General features: G+C 43.3%; 1 protein-coding gene and 1 pseudogene across 4 annotated transcripts; both read right to left on the bottom strand.

The window, feature by feature from the left end:
• Positions 1-586: 586 nt before the first annotated feature.
• Positions 587-5,605, bottom strand: LOC120682083. Of its 4 annotated transcripts, none has more exons than XR_005678193.1 (4): positions 4,972-5,605; positions 2,146-2,370; positions 1,356-1,394; positions 587-905 (listed from the first exon to the last, which is right to left on the bottom strand). XR_005678193.1 is itself a non-coding variant. In XM_039963834.1 (3 exons), the coding sequence occupies exons 1-3, from the start codon at positions 2,424-2,426 to the stop codon at positions 852-854; spliced, it is 369 nt and encodes a 122-aa protein (XP_039819768.1). In that variant the 5' UTR covers positions 2,427-2,725; the 3' UTR covers positions 587-851. The 4 variants fall into 4 exon arrangements, 1 of the variants encoding a protein (XP_039819768.1); XR_005678192.1 differs by having other exon boundaries at positions 5,069-5,605; XR_005678191.1 differs by lacking the exon at positions 4,972-5,605 and having other exon boundaries at positions 2,146-2,729.
• A 7,533-nt stretch (positions 5,606-13,138) lies between these two features.
• LOC120682063 lies at positions 13,139-15,408 on the bottom strand (annotated as a pseudogene).
• Between the last annotated feature and the right edge of the window lie 1,958 nt (positions 15,409-17,366).

The following is a 17,366-nucleotide window of genomic DNA, read 5'->3' as shown; positions in this document are numbered from 1 at the left end:
ATCTAATTATGAGAAAACTTATTCCAAATTCATGACTGCGATCGGCTGAAATAGCCAATTGACTACTCAAGCCATAACTTATCAAGTCGAACCAATAAGCCTAATTTAATTATACTACAAGAAATTATTTAATCTATGACAAAATAAATTCGTCACAAATTGCTAAAAAAACATCATAAACAATATCTATGACGGTTTCATGATGATTTTGGATAACGTCATGGAATGAGCGTCACAGATTAAATCGATCGACGTTCTTTACATAAACGTCATAGATTAGCATGATCTATGACGTTTCTAAACCGTCACAAAATAATCTGAAGCCCACTTAACCCAACCCAAGCCCAATATTTGTGACAAAAATAAATATCACAGATGTTGTCACAGATAGTGCCACATATATTCACCCATTAATGACATGGACATCGACGGGGCATCTGACGTAGCAGCTAACGTGGCATCCAACATGGCAGGTGATGTGGCATCCAATGTGGCAGGTAACATGGCATCCAACTTGGCAGGTGACATGGCAACCATCGTGGCTACTGATGTGGCATTTTTTTAAGAACACATGGCACACTTGTTATTGGGTCCATTTTGGAATTGGGCCACTACAATGGGCTATTTTTCAGTCCACAAAATTTCCAATCAAATTGAAACCCCATTGCATAGCCCATCACACAAGCCCAAGAGAAATTTAGCCCAGCCCACAAGAAGTTACAGAGCTACTTTTGTGACAAAATGAACAGGGTTCTGAACTAGCGCGCACGCGCGCACACACATCATAAGTTTTCAGTTCAGCATCTCATAGGACACATACATATACATTTATGCAGAGGAAGCACGGACACCTAAGACTTGGCAATAAGAATCAGCTGCTGATCATGAGGCAAATAAATCTGAACCTGAAATTCAAAAGCCCAAGGATGAGAAGAGAATTGGACAAATCAAACTGAATTTTGATATAATGATGCAAAGTTCATGATACAACAAAATAATATGATTGAGGACTCATAATAGACAAGGTAACATCTGAGCAGCTTGAGTGGTTTGAGATTTGGTAAGATAACATTGACATAAACACTAGGAAGTAGGCACTAAACGAAGATTATACAAGAACAAAAATCACTCATAGCAGTTTTAATTTCTCAATTTGTTTTATCAAACACAATAAAAAAAACATCAGAGTAGCACAACGCAATGAGTATGACATTAGTGGCTCATTCTGCATATAGCAATATAGGCCAGCGGGTGAACAGTAGCACTACAACTTGCATATTTAAGATTTCATTCTATTAATCTAGTATCATTCTTAAACACTAACAATCAGGTAAGAAAATTGAGTTGGACTTGACCTGACCCTGGGTCTAAACCACCAAATGCCCCTGCCACAACTGAAAATTAATTTGGAGTAGATAGATTAGACAATGTCCCTGCCACACATCAGCAGGCACCAGTAGACAAACAATAATCAAATATATGCCATGAAAAAAATGTGATTGATTTCAAGCAAGCCAGCAAGTCAATGAAAAAAATGTGATTGGTTTCAAGCAGCACACACCAGCATCCTACAGGCACTTCAATGCAGGAAAACAAATATGACAATTAACTAGACAAAGTTCTGCGTAGCTCAATGAAACAACATTGCAATTAATCTGTAACAAATGTCTACTCAAACAGAACCTAAGTTGGAAAAGAAAATGCACAGACAACATGTCCTTTTCAGTCAGCACATTCGAAATTTTGGACTCAACAACATTTGGAATAACCATGCCTTTTTCAGCGTCTAGTTAAACATGTGAAATAATAACCGAGCAAAGCTATGGAGCTACACAAGTCAAAGCGTTGCTATGCATACTGAAGCATACTAATCCTAGAGTTCAAATGGCAAAGATGCTGAAGCATACAAGCTGATGGTTCATATCAGTCATGGATACTGCCCCTCCAAATATTCTAAGCTGAGCTTCCTCAATGCAATGCTGCTACTCTCCACCGAAAGAACTGCAAGAACAGTATTACAGGCAGCTACAGAGCTAGCAAATCTACTGCATTTACGAGCAACAGTTTCCCCAACGAGCATATCGTCAAACACAAGGTGAGCACACGAGCAGCCTCTAGTCCGACAGATAGACAAGTCGGGGATACCTTGATGGGGAGGATGGTGCCGGCGTGTCTGATGCCATAGGACCGCTCGCTCGGTCGGACATGGAGGCGGAACTCGGCGGCGACGAAGTCCCGAAAGTACTGTTTGGAGGCGCCATTGCCGATGTGCTTCTGCACCGCCTTGAGCACCTGCGGCTGTAGTGGAAGAAGAGCAGGACCCCGGGCCCCGCGTCCCCGATGAGGCGCTGGAGCTCCCGCCGTATGGATCTGTGGAAGAGAGCAGCGTGGATCTGAGAGAGAGAGAGGCCTGCACGGTGGAACATGAGAGATCGAGTTGGAGTTGTAGGCGGGACGGAGGAGCAGGCTCAGAGCATCTTGTAGTTGACGACGGCGACAAGCACAACCCAGGCGACGGCGGGGTTGGCAAGGTCCCCGGCGATGGGGTTCACGGCGCCGAACCCGCGTGCGAAAACCAACGCGCCTGCGGCCATGGCCGCGCAGCACGCGAGGCTCGCACGTGCCGCGCCGTGGCCCAGCCAGGGTTTCTCTTACCGACCGGTCCGGCCAAACCGGCCGGGTCCGGTACCGGTATACCGGACCGGTTTGGCCGGAAACCGGTCGGTACCGGTCGAAGTCAAATTTGAATTCAAAATTCGCAGTGCAAACGGTTCCGACCGGTATACCGGTCGGTTTGACCGGTTTACCAGCCGGTTTGACTGGTAAGCGGCCAAATTCAATTTTTTTTTCTTTTTTGGTTTAAATTCAAATGCCCGCAAAGTATACTAAATGAATGTTTGTATAATATGTTTAAGTCTAAATGGACCCTCCAATCCTTTTTTGTACTACTTTTACATTGTATTTGTATACTTTTGTATGCACGTTTTTTTTGTTTAACTTCAAATCCCCGCAAACTATACTAAATGAACGAATTTTTGAGAAAATTTGACACAATTAGATTCGTCGCACCTTGAAGTATTTTTAGGAATTTTTTGAGATTTTTTCATTTTTTTAATTTAAATTTGAATTTTGAATTTGGGCCGGTTTGGTACCGGTCCAAACCGGAACCGAGCCGGACCGGTTCCCACCGGTTAGGTGAACCCTGGGCCCAGCACGAGCGGCGCCCACGCCAGGACGCTCGCCAGCCGCGTCGAGTAGGGGAGCAGCGTGGCGGTCGAGCGCGCGTGCAGCCCGCCCTCCGCCCACGCCATCCACGCCACCAGCGCCGCCTCAGAGAGAGAGAGAGGTGAACGGCGCTAGAGAGTGGGAGAGCCGAGTGCCCGGTGGCGCCAGAGGAGGCGGGGAGGGGATAGGGTTGAGAAGGAGCTGGCAAGTTAGGGTTTGGGATGGGGATGCAGCTGATTATATAGATTGGGACCACGATCACAACCATCAGATGGGCAATGGACGGTTGGTGATGGATGGGCCATTTGGGCCGAAACATTGCTTCATTCCTTCTCTGCTTATTAATATTTTTCTTTTCAATTTTTCTTTTATTTATTGCCCATTATGAAGTAACATATAAAAATAATAATATGATATGAACCAATATATTTGTACATGTGATAGACAACATCTAAGTTGCCATGTAGGAGTTTCAAGAATTTCTAAACATATTTAGTATTTTCAACCATTTAAATGAATTTCTGCATGCTTCTTAAAAATAATTACTATTTGAACTACAAGTACCTCGAATAATATCCAAAAAATCCTAAAAAATATATTTAAGCAAACATATATAATTTTAGCCCATATCCTTAAAATAGATAAATGATACAAATATTTGTTAGGGATAATTCAAACTTCTATGCACAAATTTATTGAAAATAAAAATAATAATATCCAAATTCAGTCAGAAAATTCTACAGATTGATATTCCATTACATTTTAGGCCCATAAGTTTGTCATAAAAGTTTCATAAGATTTTACAAAAATCGAAGTATAGATTATTCACAAAAGGATAGATCTCTCACATTGTTTCATACAACCTAAGTCAAACTTTGAAGTTTCATACAACTCAAATCCAATATTGATCATACACTCCTTAAATTGGGACACAACCTCACATTTATGCTGATGTTAACATTTGTGGATTTGTATGGCCACTTGTTGTGGAAAAGAGTTATTTTTCTATTTTTTGACTAACTAATTAATACACTCTTGTGAAGTAATTTGCAAAATAGTTACTTTATATACCCCTAATTATATTTGTACATGTAATAGACAACATCCAAGTTGTCATGTAAGAGTTTCATGAAGTCTCGAACAAATTTAGAATTTTCTATCATTTAAATGAATTTCTGCATGTTTATCCAAGTAATTTCAATCTGAATTATGTGTACCTCCAATAAAATTCAGAAAATGCACAAAAAATATTTTTAGACTTGTATGTTCGATTCTAGACCATGTCTCAAAGATAGATAAAAACGTTCAATTACCTTGTAGGGACAAGTCAAACTTTTATCTACAAATTACCACATAATAATTTGAATAATATCTTAATTTGATTAAAAATTCTAGAAACTGATGTGGCAACATATTTTTTTCCCATAAGTTTACAATAAAAAATTTAAATAACTTTGGTAAAATGACACTATATATTGTTAACAAATGGAAACATCTCTCATGTAGTTTCGTATAATTCAACTCAAACATTGAAGTTTTCATAGATCTAAATATATTTCGATTCGGATGCACCTAAAAATTGGATGAAACCTTTGTTTTGCCTTTGTACGAGAAAATATGTAGTTAGTTTAGTAATTATTATGCAAGAAAATATCTTTCTATTTCATCTACTCTCTCCGTCCCAAAATAAGTGTTTGTTTAGAAAATTTCAGATAGGATAGTGAGAATGAGAAATGTCCTTCGTACCCCTATTAAAGTCTCTCCCAAAGGAACTGCCGGATGCTTTACCCTGCCTATTAATGATGACTGCACAGTTATCTATACACTGTAGTTAATGTCAAACCTTTGGAATTCCACGGCTCCAAATCAATCCCTTCCTCTGCTAAGCAATTGTTGCGTCGATCCCACCAAATGCCGCGACGACGCTCCCGGCCATCAATCAGGCTGGTGGTCGAGCAGCCATGAGGGGATCGGCCGCTGCGCATCCGACCTCCAGGCAGCCTGCAACTCCAACTAGCCCCGCGTCCGAACCTGAGGCGGTGCTCGCGGATCCAACCCCTTCGCCGGAAGATCAGTCTACTTTGCCCGATCCCACATGAATCGCGCCTCCTCACGCCACCGCGATCCACCATGGTTGAGAGGGCAGCTGCAGCGGCGCCACCGAGGCTTCGGCGGCCAGCGATGGGGGTGGGGCGGCGACAGGTGGTGCGCCGCGAGCAGTAGGGGAGCAGCTTGGGAGGGATGGGGGCAGGCTTGGGATGGGGGCTGGGTCCGGTGGGGGAGCTGTTTGGGATGGGGAGCGGCGAGCGGTGGTCGCAGGTGCGCAGGGAGAACGACGACGGGAGGAAACGGAACGGTGGAGAAAAAGCAATCGAAGGGATAAGTGGTGACAGCGGAAAAAAACCAACGACAGAAAAAAGGGAGGGTGAGGGGCGCTCGGAGGGGCCTCTGCCTCGGGGATAGTCTAGCTCAATTTTGGGTGACGAGAATATGGATGTCTGAATCCTAAATATTTATTTTAGGACCAAGGGAGTATTGTTTAATTGGGGTTAAATAATCTATTTTGGCACAAATGAGGACGTAGCACGGTGATAGACGTGCTCTCAGAGTAAGCGCCAGGTGCTGGGTTCGAAAACCCCCTGCGCCCCCACTCGGCCCAGTCGGCCTTAGAGAGAAATTGGCGTCTTTTTTATTTTATATTAAAAAAAATTCAAAAATATATGTCGAATATGGAAATTTTCAAAAATAGTTGCCTGTCGCCCCTTTAATGGGCGACAGGGTGCTTGTCGCCCACTGGATGGGGACAGGACTTAAATGTAAAAAAAATTTATATTTAGGTCCTGGCGCCCAGGGCGCATTAAACAATGAACTTATAAAATCGATATAAAATCGTAAAAAAAATAAAAAAATACAAACTCAACAGATCTGGATTCTATGAAACAAGATCTACAACTTTTGTTACATAAAGTTTTTTATTTGATCAATGTATCTTGCTCTATTTTAAATACCAGTTTAATGCACTTTTATTTAAATATCAAGATCCATCCTTTGGATGCATATCATCTTTGGCTAGAGTGTTGCATATGGTGAGCATAGGTTTGTACAAAATTTGTAGGCCCAGAAAACATTTCTAAAATAAGTTTTTAAATTAGATCTTGCAATATGTCTAGTTTAAATGGCTTATTTATCCATGCTGCTATACTGAGTATTAGAAGCCATAACTTTTACAGTATCATTATTTTATTTCCGAAGAGCTATAAAAAAAGTTTAGTAAATTTTAGATAAGCACAACTAGACCAATTATTTCAGATTTTTCTAGGTACAAGAACTATTTTTCTTGATTTAGATACATTGATCAAATGAAAAATTTTATGTAACAAAAGTTTTAGATCTTGTTTCATAGAATCCAGAACAGTTGAGTATGTATTTTTTCGTTTTTTCTACGATTTTATATCGATTTTACAAGTTTACTGTTTAATGCGCCCTAGGCGCCAAGACCTAAATGTAATTTTTTTTATACATTTAGGTCCTATCACCCATCCAGTGGGCGACAGGCACCCATTTTTGAAAATTTTCCTATTCGACATATATTTTTGGAATTTTATTTTTTTAAATATAAAAATAAAAATGAAAAAGGTGCGAGAAATTGGATGAATTTGTGTAGGTGGAGTTTCTAGGCTGGGCTGAGGTGGGCCGCGTCTGCTTTAGAGAGAAAAAAAAGTGTTGGGCGGCCTGGTGATTGGTGTGGGCTGATGTTACGTGGTGGGCCGCGTCTGCTTTAGAGAGAAAAAAAAAGTGTTGGGCGGCCTGGTGATTGGTGTGGGCTGATGTTACATGGGCCGCGTCGGCCTCAGAAAAATTGAAACTAGACCATGGAAGGTTCTGCGCCCTAATCTGAACGGGCTGGGTGACGTGGTCCTACTAAATAGAGAAGAAAAATAAATATAAAAGATCTAAATATCGAGAAAAATAACAAATCAATTCATAGTTCAATGGAAAGTTTGAAACATTTAGGTTAAGAGGTTCCAAGGTTGAGCTTTGGCTTTTGCAATTTTTTAAATTTTTTCTCTCTTCGTGACGAGTTTGCTCAGTCACGTTGTTCTGGACTTTATGTGACACCTCAGGTGTCTAGTAGCTAAATTAAAGTTTAATGTGTGAAAAATATGTTTGATTGCTAAAGATTTGTAGTGCAAATTTAGGGGAATTTCTGTAATTTTAGAAAATTACCAACCCCTTTTTGCAAAAGTTTTAACTTAGGAAGTATTTTCAAACTTTATGGAGGGCATTCTTGCACATGTGCTATAAACACATATTTTGGTAGCATTATTGTATTTCAGCCCAAAAATATTATAATTTTGCTATAAAAAGTATTTTTTTTCCTTAGTGAAATAGTGTTCTTTTGAAATTACAAAAATATCTTTAAATCCTTTGATCTAGTGAAGATTTGTATAACATGAAAGTTGTAGATCTTGAAAAATTTAGCAACTTTCATGTTGGGCACTTTTTTATTTGAGCCCTAGTTCAGTGGCAAAATTTAGTTTTCACTTCAGCCCCTTAACTTTTCTGTAATTACAATCTAGTCCTCCCACAGTCTTCTTCCTCCGCTACCCACTGAATAAAGCGCCGCCGCCGTGGTTTTGCCCCCGCCGCCGCTGCTCCCCGCCCTAGGCTCACCGAGCCACCTCTGGAGCGCCGTCAAGCCTCACTGGGACCTCCTGGACCCATTCCCCCTCTTGCTGGCCTTCCCTTCCCTTGCCACGCCACGCCGCCAAGATCTGCCCCTGTTTTTCTTCTCCGGTGAGCGCGGCGCCGTTGAATTCGCCCCCAGGGTGGCCGCACAGCCTCAAGGCACCGCCTCGCCGCTTCCACGCATCGAGTGCTGCTCCCCGCCGCCACCCAAGCCGCTCCTGCTGGCCATCCGAGACCCCGCCACGCCGGCCGCCCACGGGGACACGCCGCCGTGGCCAATTTCGCCTTCCTCTCCAGTCGAGTTCATTCCCCTGACTCTCCTCTCGCTTATCCCTCCTTCTGTTGGCCTATGAAAGCCCGACCGGAGCCCCAGTGTCATCAACCACCGCCGCCGCCCCTTTTCCCTTACTCCGACGAGCTCTGCTGCCGTCGAGCCCATAGCTCCGGGCACCCTCCTCTCAAATCGAGTACTCCACTAGCTTCACCTCGTCCTAGTGAAGCTTTCTCACCCGGCCATCCCCTCTAGGCCTCACCGTAGCACCACCTCCGCTGTCTCAGCTCGCCGCCGGCCGTCTGCTTCCATCGCGCCGCCACCCCGGACCATCCCAATCCCATCCAAGACCCTCCACAGGTGCGCCGTGGTCCCCTCTAGCTCCCTGACCCCTCAACCTTCGCCGCCGGCGACCCCCTCACCGAGAATCGGCAGTCAAACCTCTCCCTCCCCTCTGACCACGACGAAGGACCCGATTGCAAGAAACAAAACTCCCCAGGGACCTTTCTGTAAGAGCTTTTGTTCTTTTCTTTTTGAACTTTGAAAAATCTTAGTAAATGCTAGAAAAATCAAAAAAATTTCAAATTAATTTTTTTTAGTTCCTTGTGAGTAGCTCTATATGATGATGTGGTGAGTTTGCTATGAAACCTTGTGTAGTAAGTTTTAAAAATAAAATTAGTTTATAGGTCTTTCAAACTTGGATCTTTTATTTTGGGAGTTTATTTCAAATAAGCTTTGAATATGTGATCTTGGAAGCATGTTAAACTTTTCAAAAGTTTTCAAAACATATTAGTAGATTTTAATTCATGCTTTCAAAACTTTTCTTCTCTAAATTGCTTATATTTAAAGAAAGATCTTTCTGCGGTTTATTTTGAAATAAAAACCCCTTCTTTCATGTTATTTTATGGAGTTCTTTTTGTTCCTTTTTACTCCATAAATGACTGCCGAGTAAATAGAAATTAAATGGTTGTTTTCTTGAGTGTTCAACTCTTTAGTGAAGGAAACATATACTCAAGCACTTCACTAATTTACATTTACTGCATTGCATATAGAAACATCGTTAGTCGGCGGAACCTACGAGTTTATCCAGGAACCAGACGTGGTTTTCTCAGAAGCTCAGGCCAACGTTGAATTAACTGAAGCCCCGAACTCTGATTCGGAGGAACTAAAGACCCCTGACCCTTTAACCTTCAATACAGGCAAGCCCCGGTGCATAATCCTATTATTTTATGCAACTTTTTATACCTATTTTCTTGTGCATTTAAGTTATTGGAGGTGAATGAAAACCTAGATGCATAATCTTAGGTACCTATTGATTGAACACTAGAAATAGAGTTCGACTAGATGCTTTGCTAATAGGACCGGTAAAAGTTGAGGGATTTCCTGTCTCTCGCGAGATTTATAGGAGTTGATTGTTTACTTTATGCAATCACTATAAGGACCATGGACGGATTTGGTCAACCTCTTCATTTGAAGTCCGTCTGTGTACATGAATTTGCTAAGGCCGCACTGTGTGGTAGCGGTGGTTAAGCGTTTGAAAGTACTAGCCACATGCCGTAAATATGGTACGCGGCAAGCCTAGTAACTTCTCGGCCCAGCAAGTGGACATACCTCCCATTCTCTTTTAGGGATAAGATGAATAACATGATATGAGATATTAGAACTCATAGTGCTTCTTTACGACTATGAGGGACGAGGTAGGGTGCCCTATGGGATGAGAGAAAGTGCCATGTGGGACGAGTGAGAGCTCTATAGTCGGGGAGAGTGGCCCTGATCCATGAACCGGAATGTGAAGCCAAAGGTTGCTTTGGAGTGACTCGACGGTACTTCAAGTGTGTGTGCTAGGTTTATCCTTGCAAGGTTGAATTTCGATTCAGAATCATCCGCCTCTCACGATGAAATGAGACTTCTTAATCCCTTTGCTGCATAGAGTAAGAAGTGAAACAAGGATCATACTCAAATTGTTGGATGCAAATAATTTCTATACCATGTTTGTATAAGTAGGTGCAAATCTAGAATGGTTAATGTAACTGGAATCTGAAAGCTAAAATTTGACCTTAAGGATCTACTCTTTATTGCTTTTCAGCAAAAGAAACTCCAGAGCCTTCACGAACCTTTCATGTCTAGTTAAAGGGCTATTTTATACCCTTCTCCGGGTCAGTCTTGCTGAGTATTAGTATACTCAGACTTGCCTGTGATCTTGTTTTCAGGAATAACTTTGGAGGACCCAAACACTAGTATGACTTGGCCTAGTGCTTTACCTGCTGGCTGGACGATGGAATGGGAACCATCTACCAGCTATGGTTCAGATGAATGATGTCATGTTCGGGCTTATCATGACATCACCCCTACGACGTTTGTATATCGTGTTTTAGTTTTCCGCTGCAACACTTCTCTTTTACACTTAATTTATGTAAAATTTCTTTAAAGTTCTTCAACTTTCTAGCTTCAACTCTAATGTAAATTACACCCTTATCTATGTAATGTAAAATATTGTGGATTGTTGTATCTCTAACTTGCCTTCGTGCGGGATGTATACTTGTGTTACGATCCGTTATCAAGTGGTTTTATCGGGATTTTACCCGACAGACTAGTGATTATATCGGTTGAGGTGCTTTTAGATGTTTAGTGCACTTAAACGGGTATAATTTAAATTGGTTCTGCCACACTTTAGTTTGCTATTCAAGACGAATTTTCTTAAACGTCGCAGTGTTCCAGGCCGGACTATGACGAAATTTATAAAATGTCACGGTTTTTTGGGCTTGGTACCCATAACAGCATACAAAATTCGTCGCAGATTAAATAGTTTCTTGTAGTACCCAAAAATCAGACCTAACCGAGACAGTCTGAGATAATAAGACTAAATTACGCAAATAGGCAGATAAGATTGTCTATGATAAGGTATATGATTTGATCAAGGTTATAAAGAACGAAAATCACTGAGTCTATTAGCTTTTAAGATCCTACAACAACGTATTAGACAATACCTGATAGATTGCTGATTAACATTGGATAAAATTATGAAATCTAATAACAACTCATAAAAAATCAGACCTAATTGAGACAGTCTTACAAGTAGTTAGAAGAGATCGATAACTGGTAGATAAACTAAACGAAACTAGAGCAATGCGCCGGTAATTAAAGTTTAACAAATCTGTTAAAGAAAATACTTTTGAGCAAATTGGAGATTGGGCCTAACTGATGCAGCTCACTGAAGAATACATTGAGTTCTACTCTACTCCTACTCCTAGGGTTTGGCATGACACCGAAAAAAAAGTTGTATTGATGTATAATTGTCTTTTACAAAACCCTAAGGTCTGCTATTTGTAAACTGAACTAGAACTACTAACTCGACATGTCTTGGCAAACTTGATGAAAAAGAAACAATAAAAACTATCATATTTACAAAGATCTCCCAAAACTATGAGACTCTTGGATCTTCTAATGACGTCACACTCTCGTCCGAGTTGTAGCCTGTTGCTGCACTGCTTTTGATCTACTCGTGATCGGGCTTTGACTTCTCTAGCGTGAGCTTTGATCAGGCCTTCAACCAATCCTGGGCTGAATTGGGCCATCAGCCTTCCTAAAGAATTCCCCATCGGCTCAATTTTTTTGCGAAAATTATACTTACAAAATTTAGTAAATTTTGGCATCAACACCTAACAATACATTACTAACTACAAAAATATATACCTACAACAAATTCTACACATCAAAATCCTGAGTAGTGCGAAAAATAGAAACAAATAATCACCATCTCATCATCCTAACCCTAGGTAGGCATGGGGGGTAAAACACCGACATACTTTAACATTTTACCATCCCATCATCCTAACCCTAGGTCACCTATCAATACAAAAAATCTAATAAATCCACCAATGAAGGAGAAAGGGTGGGGCTCATCATTTCCCTCTACTTTTCACACCCCAAATTAGCTAATTTGGGGTGGATCTGGGGTAGTCGACAGGGGTGGCGCAGGAAGCGGCAGCTTCGGGTAGAAAAGATAAGCAGGAAGTGAGAGAGAGGGGCGGGGGGCTTTATTATTTTAGGCTTGTCGTGCCAACCCGCTTTAAGTGACCCTGGTGCGCCACATGCGGTGCCGCAACAAGTCTAGCTAGCGCCACACTAGCTGCTACGACAGAGTTGACCTTCCGCGCCACGCAGCATGGCATGATCAAAAGGGCCGCTCCCTAAAAAATAAAAAGTTCACAGATTATTTTTAAAGTGATCATTAAAAAATTTAAAATAAAAAACTGGTCTAATACCTTCGACATGAAAGCTGAAAATAGCCAGCTATATCTGATATTGAAAAGGCTATAATGAAAGAACTAGAAACCAACCTAAATAATATTTGGGCCTTTGAGGAGAATAATGCCATACAAAGATCTATCGATAGAGATCCTAGAAGGTGATAGGAACACAACATATTTTCATGCTATAGCAAACAAGAGAAATAGGAAAAAGGAAAGGAAGCTTTAGAAGGCCCCCTCTTGGTATAGTAGAAGATGATAAGCTTTAGGTCGTCTTGGAACTTATTGTGTTGTACCTTCTCTGTCAACATACATTACATATGCATGCCACACATGCATGAATACTAACTAATTAGAAAGCAATGGTAGTCAGGGGGCAAACTGAAATAAAACCGAATAGTTTAGGGCCTTCAGATACAACGCGTGGTGTTAATGTGTAGTAGTAATACTAATATACCATTAATAGAAAAGTGAAAATATTTGATATAGATAGCATTTGCATAGCCTTTTGATCAATTCATACCGTACCATAAATATGATAATCGAGTTAGAAAGTTGGAGAAGTCTAAGCTTGAAAGTAGCAGCCGAGCTACAAAAGGCTCACATGATTCTAGCCCATGCGAATGCATGGTTGACAACCGGTTATTATATAAAGTTCTTCAGAACATCAAATCACCCAAACAGAGATACATATACCGGAACAATTAAATAGGTAGCATACCATGCTGTAGATAGCAACGGATGCCTGCAACTAAGAAATTGGTACTGTATGCCCAGCGGGCACTTGGGCCTTGTAACATGCTACCAGCAGTGCTACCTCGAGCAAAAGCTGCAGAAGCAACTAGAGAGGAAATGGAATAGCCGTGCTTAACGACTCCAATGCCACAGCAAAACATCTCGAACATTTCAAGTCTCGTTTCTGTTTCTGCAACTTCTTTTACCGCCTTATCAACTTGATGCTGAAAGAAAACCTCGAGGTAGCTGCTGCTGCTGTGCACCATCCAAATGATTAGTTCTACTGTAACTCGCCGTATGCCTGGGAACTCAGTGTCTGGTGACTTGTACAGATCAAGGATCCTTTTAAACTTCTGCATGAACACATCCACTTCGAGGTTTTCATTGCGGAGGGCGTCGGCAAAATCGCTTGCCTGAATGGATTTACAGATCTGAACACTGAGACCGACAATGCTCTCCAGTAGTGCGCCCAGCTTGGTCCTCCATTCTTCCAAATTCTGCATACGTGTAGTGTGCATTTAGGGTGAGGTCCTTTCAATAAAAAAACCATGTAGCTAACTAAAGGACAGCTAAAAAAATGAAGGATATATATGCAACTTCCATACATCGTGGGTATGCAGTTCTCCAGCAGATACCGGACCCTCCATTTTCTCCACTTCTAACTTGATTGTTTTCAGCAGCTGTTTGTGATGGCAAATTGTAAGAGTACTATATATGTTCCTAAATAGTCGAAAGAAGGAGCAATCCAAAATAAGAAATTTAATGAAAAGTGTGAGTAGACCTTAGTGTATATATAGTTGCACGCATACACCAAAAGAAAAAACAAAGATGCATGCATGTGAATTTACCAGAGGTAGCTGGCTGTCGATTGTCCTATTATAATGAGCATGCTCTGGTTTAGAGTTCACACGTAAACTCCCCAAGAGTTTTGCAACCATAGTTCTGAGCTCTGTAGAGTCAGAAGAGAGCATCTCCACAAGTTGCTGTATGTTTTCAGGCATCAGTTCTTCTAGGATCTTCCAAGCAATGCTTGTGCTGTCCACGGCAAGCATGACTAATGCTTCAACAGCAGACTTAGCTAGCTCTACTCTGTTAGATGGAGTTGCAGTTTCAGGAACAAGGAATGAAACAAGCTTCTTGACTATTCGGGGCGAACTCCCAATCTCTTCCTTTCCTATCTCATCCAAAGCTAAGCAGGCAACAACTCCAATTGCTTCAGTGAGTAGCTTTGTATGGCTGTTAGGATGTTCTAGTATCTTTCTGATGTTCCTGAGAACATGGAGGTTCTCGGAGGTTTTGCACCTAAGCACCCTCCCGGCATCACCGGTAGTTCTGACCAGCTTGTGCAAGACCTGAACTGCCTCCTCAATGATTTCTTCTATTACTGGAGACCATGAGATTGAGCTGCTGTCAATGTCATCACTAACAGCTGTAAGGTCCACAATGCTTGACATCACGTGGTCATCGGCATCCGTCACCTTCTTTCAGTTGTCTGGATTGTCCATGACCTTATTGAGGATTTTCACACCAAGCCATGTGAGCTCGATGCTCACATTGCTGGAACTTTGGGGATTTCTCCGGGCCATGGCCGTGGTTGTCTTCAAAGTAAGCAACGAGGACACCATGTGCAACGCTCCTGGGAAGCTCTCAACCAGGAGGTCCGGAGAGAGCCACAACACCACGTTGGCTGCATGCCCTCGAGTGTTCTCTTCCTCCCTCGTCTTGTTCTTCAGTCCTAGCATACTGACCACACTCGCCACCGTGTCGGAGGAAGCCCGTAGCCTCATCAGCGCCAACCCTCTGTACTTGTGCACACTGAGGATGCGGTCGAGAATCCGGACGCCGACGAGCCGGTCGGCCACCGAGTTGGACCTTACCATCTCCATTGCGAAGCTGACCATGTCCATGTTCATGGCTTCACGCACGCTCCCACCGCAACATTTCATGTAGGTGTCGAGCATGTAGCGCTTGATTATCTGCACCCCTGAAGAGCCGAGCTGGTATGTCATGCTGAGCTTCAACACCTGCTGGACATCGGTGACGAGCATGGTGTCGGCGAGGAAGGAGGCCAGGCCCTGCGCGAGCACAAGCCCGTAGAACAGGTTGAGGGACCCCCTGATGCTCTTGTGGTCGCTGCTGCCTTGGTCCGCCGGCTCGACGTAGTCCTGCCGGCTCAGGCGCAGTGCGGCCAGGACGATGGAGGTGAAGCCCGCGGCGAACTGTGCCAAGGTGAAGCCCGACGAGAGGATCTTGGCGAAGAAGATCCGGCAGGTGCAGCAGCGCCTGGACGTTAGGAATGATGCGATCGCCGCCCCGAGGCCTGCGGTTCCTCGCTCCGGGTTGGTGCGGTGTCTTTCCCAGCTTCCATGCTCCATGGCCTCTATTTTCTTGGTCTGTGCTGCCACAACTTCCGGGGCGTTGAGGATGAACGTATCCTCTGCATCCACAGCACTGCTGAAAAGTCTGCCATTTGCAAATAAAGCGCGCACTTTATTAGTTTAATTTGCAGCCAAGTGAGAGTGTCGCATAACAAGATTTAAACAGAGATTTGCATTTATATTAAAATTAAACAAGATGAAAATAATTAAGTGCACGGACATGGTCGCCACATAAAGAGTAGTGGAGAGGACAAGAAAGGATAGAGGAAGGGGATGACATGTGGGTCCGGATGTCAGTGAGTGGAGTGAGAGGATCACAGAGGGGCATTGTATGGTAATACAGACACTTGCATGTGGGCTCGAGATCGTTGAAGATGTAGAAAATAGCATGTTTCAGGGTTCGAACGAATTGTAATAGCATCGCTCGGAACATGTGAATTGTAATGGCAAATCAGAGAACTTGAAAAATTTTAATGGCGTGGATCCAATTAACCCTTGCTTTAGTTGCGCTCTGAAACTGACATTGGGAGACATCAGGAGGGTCATTTTTTGGATGCTACTTGTCTATGTTTATGACGAGACTTGACATTTGGGCTCGCCTGCAACAACACCCCATGCACGAGGCCCCGAGCTCCCTCTCCCGCAACCGGCAACCCTATTCTCAACCGATGCAGTGCCCATGCTCCCATGCACGCTCCCCTATCCGCCGCGTGCTGCATAGTAACATGCCACCTTGATGCAGATGTGGCCACCCAGATGCCCCTACTGCGCACTCTTTCGAGGTTGCCAGGCGAACGGGGGTGTCCCTAACCCTGGACAAAATCAAGGCTAATGGGCCCAGCCCGTCAGGCGGGCGTGGGAAGGATGGAGAGCCAAAGCCCACGAGGGACGGGGGCCCCGCCCATCCCACCTGATGCACGGGTCCCTTTCCTCCACACGGCCCTGGCGCAGTGTCCGTATAGAAGATTGGGGGGAGGACTTCCTTCCCCTCGAAGGAAGCCGTCCGGTAAAAGAAGTTTTTACCAGGTGGCGGCTCGGGTCATTTATGGGCGCCGCACTGCCACACCAACATGGAGCCTGAGGGGAGCGCGGCTTCCCCATAAAACACCATGATTACGGGGGAGCCGTGCCTGCAGACGGTAGGAAAGCCGGCTCGGGGGACGGACATCTGAGCCATGTCCCATCGACTAGCGGTGGACGGTGGGGCGGGGCCCGCACCTGCCACCGCACGTCGTGTCAAGACCATCTCGGTGCAGCGCAAGTTGCGGACCCGGGGTGGGCGGCAGCACCACCCCGGACGGCCACTAGCCCGGGATAAGTCGGGGACGTCCCGGAGCATCCCGGAAGGTCACCCCGGGAGTGTCAGGGAGGGTCCTACTGACGGCCTCCCCTGATAAACCTACAGGCTACGACAGTAGGACGGCGCCGCCTCCTGTGACAGCCCAGGCTTTAATTGCCAAAACAGGGTTATTGGCACGAGTTGGACCTAAAATGAATAAGGAATTTCTGAATAAAAATCAGGAGTCAAACAATATGAATTAATTTGATCCTAAGTCAGAAAATGTGAATAACTTTTTAACCAGTACAAGTTTGCTTATAAAACTGAATAGACATCTCACCAACATTATAATGAGCCAAAGTCTAGTTGAAGTTATTTTGAGAAAATAAAATTTTGCACATAAAATGACGGGTTGTTATAACTCCTAATTTCAACAATAATTGATTTTAGAAAATGCAGTAATTGGGCTTAAAAAGAAAAATTCAAACCATTGCTCAAATAAACTTTTACCCAAAATAAAAGTTGTGGAGTTTTAAATG

Source organism: Panicum virgatum, chromosome 7N (assembly GCF_016808335.1).
Source record: "Panicum virgatum strain AP13 chromosome 7N, P.virgatum_v5, whole genome shotgun sequence".
NCBI lineage: Eukaryota > Viridiplantae > Streptophyta > Magnoliopsida > Poales > Poaceae > Panicum > Panicum virgatum.
The sequence above is the reverse complement of the archived record's forward strand: the minus strand, read 5'-3'. Positions and strand labels throughout refer to the sequence as shown.